Genomic DNA, 8,921 nt, shown 5'->3' with positions numbered 1-8,921 from the left:
ACAAGTTTTTAACTGAACAGGCTTCATATATTTTCATCCTACAAGTAGTTACCAGGTTTAACTTCCCTTGAAATTTGCATGTCCTTTCATCCAAATTGCCCAATACCCCCACCAGCCTCGCCCCCCCCCCCAACACATACAGTACAAGCAAGCATACCCTCATCTGCCTCCGGGGGTAACTGCATGCAGGCAGGACTACAGGCACTGTTTAAATATTAACCATGTTTTAATAGATGGCATTCCTGCACATCCATTATTTGTCTGTTCTCTGTTGTGGTTGTTTCTGTTATTCGCAAAAGAAAAAAAAAAGAAAACATATGTGTTATCTTTTTATAACAGTCGACTACAGAATAAGGTACAAAAGAACACTTCTGGAAACAGCAGAAGCCGGGTCTGCACCACTGAATTGCTCATCCAGGGGTGACCATTGTATCAACAGCTGGAAATGAAGAACAAGACTCTACAGTTTGGGGGATGTAGTACAGAACTAGAGTTTGCTTCTGTATTTGGTACCAATATAATAAATATATAACAAAGGTGCACTTGCTCTAAGAATGAAACAGAAACATTCTGGTTGGTTGGATACTGCACTTTCAGTACTGTACATCACCTAGTAATTTTTTTTTTTACAAAAAAGGTAACTTATGCAATGTTTAATAATAAAACCAATACACGCAAACCCGATTATAGAAAAAGAAGAAACCAACAAAGAGCTAAAATAGTCATTTCCCAAAACAGCCCCTCCTCTGCCTGTTCAACCAAAGAAAGTAACCAGTCCGGGGAAGCAATTTCAGCACCACACCTGGCTGGACAGCTTCTGGATCCTTGGTGAATCCTGGAGACGCCCCAAGTCAAAGGTGTACAGCTGGGGGCGGGGCAGAGAGCTAAAGCAATAGAGTTTCGTTTCTTTTCTTTCATTCTTTCTTTCTTTCTTTTTTTTTTTTTTTGTTCTTTCATTCTTTCTTTCTCTTCTTTCAACTCATTTAAAGATTTTCAGCCAGCGAGGGACATTTCTAAAAGTAAATTTAAATGCCTGGTCCTAGAAAGGGGAATGGTTAACTAAGGGCTGAGGAAGAGGGCTGGCCAGAGATGGGTACATGTCACACACATTTTTCTGGGACTGTCTCTGTGGCCTCTTGTAGTTCTGGTGCTTAATGTAGACGTTTTCTTTATAATATAGTATTGCCTGAGCCCAGCTTAGGGTGGGTATGGCGAAGGGAGGGAAGCTGAAGGAAAAGTGAAAGCTTGGGGGGGAGGGAAGGTAAGTGAACCTTTACCTGACAGCTATGTACAACACACCGGGCCCCCTCCATTCCCTTTGCTCCAGGAATCAACGCCTTTTTAAAAATATTTGGTAGCTTGTGCGGTTTCTTCTCCTTATTGTAGGGGGGAGGGTGCAGGGTGGAGAGGGAAGACGCATCCTTCATCAACAATGAGAAATTAGGTGATTTGTCATGCGCTTGGATTGTGTTATTAGTATATAATTACTATAAATATTAATAATAAAGTATTATCAGCGTTATTTCTTCTTCGAGACTTTCCTCGCCCAGTATTTACAAATGCCGCACAGTGCCTCGGCGGAGGAGGAACAGAGTAAGGGGAGAGCAGACAGGGAAAGAAGGGGGGGGTGCAGGGAAAAGTGGAAGAAGATGGAGGGGGGGAAAAAGCAAGGAGGGCAGAGATGCTGGAAATGAGGAAGGGGATGGCGGGGGCTAAACAATCAGGACAGGACCACCATTTGCAAAAGGCCCTCGCCAGCTGTGTCCAAACAGGAGGAGGCCCCGTGTGCTCCTTGCGGACTGGGGGCCGGCGGGGGAGGTGGAGCGGCACAGGGACCCTGGCGCGGAAGGCCAGGGGACGAAGACGAAGAGGAGGCGTTGGAGGGGGCGCAGAAGGCCAAGTCCCGGGGCTGCCTCTCCAGCCGGGTTTCTTTCGCGTGGGTGGGGGCCTGGCCGCCCGCGGGGGGTAGCCCCCGACCGCCACGGTTGCTGCTGCAGTGATCCCGCTCGTACTCCTCCTGCGCCCGCTGCATCTTCCGCTTCTTCATCCTCCGCTTGTGGATGTGGAAGGTGGAGAGGGACAGCACGATGAGGCAGAAGATAAGGGTGACCAGGACAATCAGCACCAGCGTGGAGGAGAAGGACTGGAAGAGCTGCTGTCCCACCTGCGTGATGCAGGTGCCGCCACCGCTGCCACCCGCGCCCGGGCCACGGGCGCTCGCGTTGCCACTGCCGCTGGCGTTGGGGGAAGCAAAAGTCCGGTTGAGGAGACACGGCGGCAGCGCCAGCCTCAGCTCCTTGGGCGCCCTGGCACTCATCGGCGCTGGGCTGGGAGGGGCCGGGCCCACCAGACTTCCTCTCTTGGGCAACCGTTCCCACCAGGAAAGAAGAGGACGAGCCCACGCCACCCAAAACTACTCCCTGGTGCGGGAGAGGATGCACGCGCGAGCGAAGGACGGAGAGAGCAACTGCGGACAAGCAAGCCGGCCAGGAAGCGAGCGGTGCCCAGGAGATCCTCTCTGGCCCCGCCTGGAACGCGTGTCCGCGCGCCCTTTTCCTCTCCCAAGGCACCAGGCTGCAAAGAGAACAGGCTTAGTTAGGATCCCGGCCGCTGCCCAGGGGAGTGCGGAGGACCGGAAGGATCAGCCACTACCGCAAAGCGGCCCTCTGGGCATACTGCCTCGGCCGGGCGCTGCCAGTCTTCTCCGCAGCCCGGGGACCCCAACCCGCCCGCCCCTGGCCGCGCACCCGAGCCGCCAGCTTTCGCGCTCGCGCCACTCGCGGGGAAGGGGTCTGCGCCGGCACCGCGGAGAGACAGATTACTCAGCAGATAAGGCAGCCTTCCTGGGCCCTCCACAACTTTCTAATTGCAACAGACACACAGCCGCCTGGGAACGCGGTCCCCGCTTCCCAGAGGACCGACTTGCCTCCTTCCTTCGCCCTCTTAGTGGATGTCTTCCTGTGCATCCCACCCTTCCCAGCACCCACCCCCAAGCGCCGAACAAGCGGGCTCCGGGTGCGCAGTACTGCCTTCTCTTCCCTTCCCTTCCCCTCCAGACTCCTCTTCCCTGGCCGGCTTCAGGCCCCTTAAGTCCCATTCCCAAGGGGACACCACAGCAACCACATCCCACTCCGCCTCTGTCTGTGACCACAGCTGACGCGCTGGATCACGCTCCCTCCATTCTACAGTCTTCTTCCCGGTACCCCCGCCCCCCAATCAGAAAAAGAAAAGCAGCTGAAACACCTTTTTCAGCTAAAGCACATCCCCGCAAACGCCCCCTTCTCTCCATCTCCCTGTGCCCCGCACTCAGCAGTATCCTGCTTCTTTCTAAGGGGACTGGAAATGGAAGGGTCTGGGTTTTCGTTTGCAAAGTTTGGGGAACGGACCTTCCCTCTGGCCTCCCCAACCCCAGCCCGAGGCTCTTCCCGGGGACCAGAGCCAGGTAGACCCGCAGCACACAGCAGAGCCCCCTTGCCGTGCTCGAGAGGCAGCTGCAAACTGTTGCACTGCGGAGCAGAGACGAGGCGCGCAAGCCGGGTCTGGGCAGGGTGGGGGCCGAAGCTATAGCCAGGGGTGCCTGCGCAGGCCGCCGGGGCTGTCCGACCCGCTCGCGCCCCACCACCCAGCAGCCTGGAACCTTCAGCCGCACCGCGTCCCTTACCTGGGGCCACCAGCTGGCTGCAGGGAGGGAGCCCCCGCCGCGCGGCTGCAGTGGCGGCTGCAGAAGGCGCGGAGTGAAGGGGCCAGAGACCAAGCCTCGCTGCTGCCGCCGCCGCCGCTTCGGGGAGCTCAGCTCGCAGCCTATTGCCAGAGAGGCCGGTGACGTCAGGCAGCCACTGCCAGGGCTCCAAGCCACCCCTCAGGCCCCCACCCCACCCGCATACCCTAAGATCTCCTCCTGGCAGAGTGAGCCTCTGCCACACATTCCCGGTTCCGGGTCCTTCCCCTCCCTGGGGCTGGGTACGGGGAGCGACCCCAGCACCCTGCAGTGAGAGACCCACCTTCGGCACTCCTAAGCCTGGGAAGGGAGGAAGCTTCAGCTCCCAGGCTTCCTCACCCTCAACCCTCTTCCACATGGTCCCAGGAACACATTTTTACACTCTATAGAGAGCCATCTCCCCGCAGGGTACACATTCGATTTTTTTTTTTTTTTTTTAATTTTTCCCTCCTTTCCCTGGGCTGATGAGGATTGCTCTCCTCTGCAAACATGTCTATGCTGGCCTGGTTCTGAACAGAAACTGCGTGAATATGAGAAATGAGAGGGGGCATTTATGAACACAAGTGGCAAAACATTAAATACAAACCCGAACGTGTATTTAACTTTGAACAATGCAAATAAACTGTTTTCCTCTCCACAAGAGCCTTCAAGTTACCTCTCAGGTCACCTGACTCATAGTTCCCTTCCACTCATTCACATACACATCTCTAGGCCCAAGACCCACTCCTTATGTTAAACTCTCTCTTTTGAAATCTAGACACTTGTGAGCACACAAAGCACATGCAAGGCTTACAAGGCCAGAAGGTGAAAATAACTTAGAGGAGTAGAGAAATAAACTGTGCTATGAAAATTCTGAGCATACCCCCTTACTTTGCTATAGTGTTAACAACAGCCTTTCAGCACAGTGGACAGAACTTCCTGAAAGATTCTCATCACCCCACCTACATCCAGGCAGAGATGAATCAACTCTTGCTTTAGGACCCTTGCAAATGTATGAACAGTGCATCTCGTTAACAGTAGGCTACTTTAAAATGAAGTATTCTCATTTTTCTATTCGAGATACCAGCTTGGAATAGCACATAAAGACACGGTATGATCTTTGGAAGCATTCACTTGTCTTATTAAATATGCATTTCCTTTTTCTCTCCCTGTCTTCTTTTCTTCCCATCTTTGAGTCTAATTTAGTGCCTGTATAATATTTACCTGCAAAATGGAGTGGTTTTTCTTGCTTTTTCTTGCTATCCATCTGAACTGGGAGATAGCAGGAATGACTGACACCTTCCTAACTGCTTGCAAGTAGAGGGTTTTATAAAAAAGAGGGTATGGCACAGGGAATAAAAGTTTGTTTGTCGTCTGGGGGTCCCTTTGGACCCTGTGTCCCTATCTGGTCCTACTCTAATTTCTCCTTTTCCTCTCCTTGCTCACAATTTACATATGAAGTAAGAAATGCATATCTCTCTTCCAAATTTTGGTTTTCATTTGTTTGAATAAAAGCCATCAGATTTTTCTTCATAATTGTCTCGATAAAAAAAAAAAAGTATCCCTATTTAAGCTAATACCAGTACATGCTGAATCATGCAAGATCATTCAGAGCACAGATTAATGCCCGTGGCTGCAGGACTCACATGGTTAATGATGGCCAATGACTTCAATGCTGGCTTAGTTTTCCTACCTAGAATGAGGACCCCCAATGCCCTGTGAAAGCCACTGGCCATATTTGGACATTCTGACTCGGATGGGCTCAGCAGATGGGATGGTGAGCCTCGTGATCACTAAGTGAGCCTTCACCAATAACACTTGACATGCAATGCCCCATTTTTGTACAGTCTCTTTGCTCCTGAAAAGTTGAGTTTAATCAACATTTTGTAAGGCAAATCCAATTTTGAATACTCCAAAAAGAGATACAGCTATTTAAAGAGACTCTTTAGAAAAACTGTCTGGTAAAGCAAAGGATCTTTACATAATTAGAATTAACTCTCCCTAGTCTGTTTTCTAGACTTGGAAGAATGAGTTATCAGGTTTTCCCAATGAGAAACATGCATACCTTACAATACGTTGTAATGGGATTACTACATATATAAATACACGTATAAATACAAGTATAAATATAAATATAACGGGGTTCCTTTTCCACACCAAGCTTCTAGGTGTGAGTAGGTTGCCACTGTTCTTTTTCTTTTGTTATAAATGATAACCATCTGTTCTACCACGAGTGCTAAAACTGTCTGTACCATTTTCCACAACCTATAGAAAGACAAGGTCTTACCTTAGAGAATTTACAGTCTACAGCAGATGAACGTGATCCACAAGACAATGGTATTTAACTCGAAATGATTTAGGTAAAGACATCAATTTTTAGGTCAAAAGCCCAGCACACTTCCCACCTCCCCTTCTCTTTCAAGAAGAATGGGCTGTAGGTTCATAATTTGTTCTTACTCAGAAAATGAATGTGCCCATAGACTCAGATGTCACTGGGTAGTGGAATTCAAGCCCCAGGAACACCACTGACAGTAGCATGCACACCTCTGTGTCTGCAGGCACTGAGCTCACGGAGCTGCTGTGTGATTCTGGAACATCTGGGACAATGGCAGGACTTCTCCCAGACAACACGCTGCCACTGTTTTTGCCCCCAAACTTCTCAAGCCACACCTTCAAGACTGGAGGGCCAAGAAGCTTCTGAGATTTCCAGTGTCTTCCCTTTCTAATAGGAATGGCCCTTTTGACTTAGGTGCACTCCAAAGATACAGCAACATACAGGATTTACTCTCCATTTTGATGAGGGATCTCCATCCAGCATAGAGAGATGGATCATAAAGGTACATCCATCCAGAAAAATACCACCAAGTCAATAATGACAAGGAGTGCCATTACTATTATTATTATCAACAAAACACCTACTATGTGCCGGGCTGCAATAGCATAAGTCCTAACCTAACCTTGCAAACAAAGCATAAAATTATTTATCTATTTATTTATTCGTTCATTCATTCACTCATTCATTGGCTTATTTGCTCAACAAAACCCTGACTCCCTGCTATACGTCAGGTGAGGAAACAAAAGCTCAGGGAAGCTAAAGACCATGCCCAGGTCATTTAATCACTTAATAGTAAGTATATTATGGATATCAAAGCTAAGTAAGCAGACTCCAAAATTAGTATTCTTTTCATAGATAGTGGTCTCTTTCTCTCTCTTCCCCCACCCCTCTCTCTCTCTCACACACACACAGTATCTCTAATTCTATCCCTATTTCAATTCTATCTCTGTTGCTGTCTACAAGTATGAACAAGTAAAATCAAAAAAAGCACAGCTGTTTAGTTGAAGCAGAGGAGGGGATGTGCAAAGCCCCATTTTGGAGGTCTTCCCCCTTCCCCTGGCAGCAGCCCACCAGACACTCGACACATGCCCTTGAGTGGAGCAGAGTCCAGTCTGGAAAAGCCTCCAGGCCTAGGTTATCTAGGCACATTATTCTGGACCACAGCAGCATGACACGTGTGAGGCTCCTCACAGATCTACAGGGACCTGGTCAGAGGATGTTCAGGGCCAGACATTCTGCCCAATCATCTATCCAGACGACCCTGGGCCCTGCATCCCTCCACTCTGTAAGCTGTTATGTTGCTGTTAAATCAACTGCTGGCCCAGCCAGTGATTAATTAATAAGCAAAGCAATGACTGAAGTTCTAGACAGTTTTCTCATCTGTAAAATGAGAATAATAGCAACAGTATCTTCTCTGCAGTGCTATTTTATGCACTAAGCATACACTAAACATTCAGTATATGGTAGTTCCTTAGGCTACAAAGAAAATCACTAGGATTAATATTTTATCTCTGACAGTAGAAGCATTATACTGTTTTGGACATCAAAATTCAGGTAATTTTTGTTAAGTTGGAGCATCCTTTATGATAAGTTTGAGGATAACTATAAGGGTAAAGGAACTGAAAACAGTAACAGACAATGAACAATTCTAGGAGCTAAGAATATGAATCTTAGAGATAGAAAGACATTAGGGATGCAGGAGAGAATCTTCAAATGTTTGGAGCATCATCAACAGAAGATGAATTTATCCTACTCTAGGTACTTATGAGAGAGCTTAAATATAGTAGAACAGATAAAGGGTAGAAAGCATATTTCAATTCACTACTTTGGTATTGGAAAGCCCTTTCTAATCATGCAGAAGACTGTCATCAAAGCCAGCGGTTTCCAAAATGGGGGACTCAGATCTCTGAGAGCACATTAAGATTTTTTCCCATGGGTAAATGGGTATGTATAGCTTTCGAGGAATAATTTCCCAAATCCACAACCTCTATGTGTCCTTTTCCCTAAAATGTTTCTATCTAAGGCTAAAACCTATTCTTTGTCAACACTCCAACTTTACATTCGCCAGTCCTCACCAACCATGCATTACTTAGGGTATAAAAACAACGGAATAACAAGAGATTGTATAATTCCTGATAAGGTGACAGCAAAGCATAAAGATCATCTGTAAGAAATATTGATGGGGCAATGCCTTATTTCATCCAAGTGACAGACTCATTCTAAGGCTCTGTGTCTATCCGTATATTGATTTATATTAGAATGAGAATTTAGAAGTGAGAAGTTGTCACAGGCATACAAAGATCCCAGTTTATTTAAATTGAAAAGTGAATCCAGACTTTTTGCACAAGAAGTAAACCTCATTTGTCTACTTTGATTAACAATTTGAGCTGCATTTATCTGATAGATCATATAGAAGTCATATTATACAAACTGAATGAACTAAATCTATCAATCTGATGTTCTGAAATATATATTTAAAGTATATACATGATATGGGAAATGTCAGAAATTAATTCCTTACAAATATGATGGTTAAAAAATTTTAGATGTCAAATTCAAATACCCAAAGGAATCCATGATTTTCCAAAATTCTTTAGGGAATATTCAGCAGAAAAAAAAGCCAAACAAAAAACTTTGAAGGTTTCTATTCCAAAGCATCCAAATCCTGTGACATGATCTGAAAAGTTTCAAATCCAAACTAGAATGACCCATCAGGCGTGTTCAGATTTCATATGGGCATAAGAGTTTAAACCAGGTGGCTGTTCTAAGTTTCAGGAAAGCTGAGCGCCTACAAAACTTTATATACCTATCAAGATATTTTTAATCTCCAGTTACATAAACATATGCTTTATCCCTTTATGCCTCATAATAAAGGATTGTCTAATCAAG

General features: G+C 46.8%; 1 protein-coding gene across 4 annotated transcripts; it reads right to left on the bottom strand.

Moving 5' to 3' along the window:
- Nucleotides 1–203: 203 nt before the first annotated feature.
- C1H11orf87 (chromosome 1 C11orf87 homolog) lies at nt 204–3,857 on the bottom strand. Of its 4 annotated transcripts, none has more exons than XM_059179836.1 (2): nt 3,662–3,857; nt 204–2,574 (listed from the first exon to the last, which is right to left on the bottom strand). In XM_059179836.1, exon 2 carries the CDS (start codon nt 2,315–2,317, stop codon nt 1,721–1,723), a length of 597 nt encoding a protein of 198 aa, XP_059035819.1. In that variant the 5' UTR covers nt 2,318–2,574; nt 3,662–3,857; the 3' UTR covers nt 204–1,720. The 4 variants fall into 4 exon arrangements, with proteins under 4 accessions (XP_059035819.1, XP_059035840.1, XP_059035828.1 ...); XM_059179857.1 differs by lacking the exon at nt 3,662–3,857 and adding an exon at nt 3,387–3,406; XM_059179845.1 differs by lacking the exon at nt 3,662–3,857 and adding an exon at nt 2,988–3,074.
- Between the last annotated feature and the right edge of the window lie 5,064 nt (nt 3,858–8,921).

The sequence above is a fragment of the Mustela lutreola genome, chromosome 1, assembly GCF_030435805.1.
Source record: "Mustela lutreola isolate mMusLut2 chromosome 1, mMusLut2.pri, whole genome shotgun sequence".
Taxonomy (NCBI): domain Eukaryota; kingdom Metazoa; phylum Chordata; class Mammalia; order Carnivora; family Mustelidae; genus Mustela; species Mustela lutreola.
Note: the sequence above shows the minus strand (reverse complement) of the source record. Positions and strands in the feature narration are given on the sequence as shown.

Excerpts from the sequence above, each read along its gene's own strand:
- C1H11orf87 (XM_059179836.1), bottom strand. The coding sequence starts at position 2,317 with ATGAGTGCCAGGGCGCCCAAGGAGCTGAGGCTGGCGCTGCCGCCGTGT.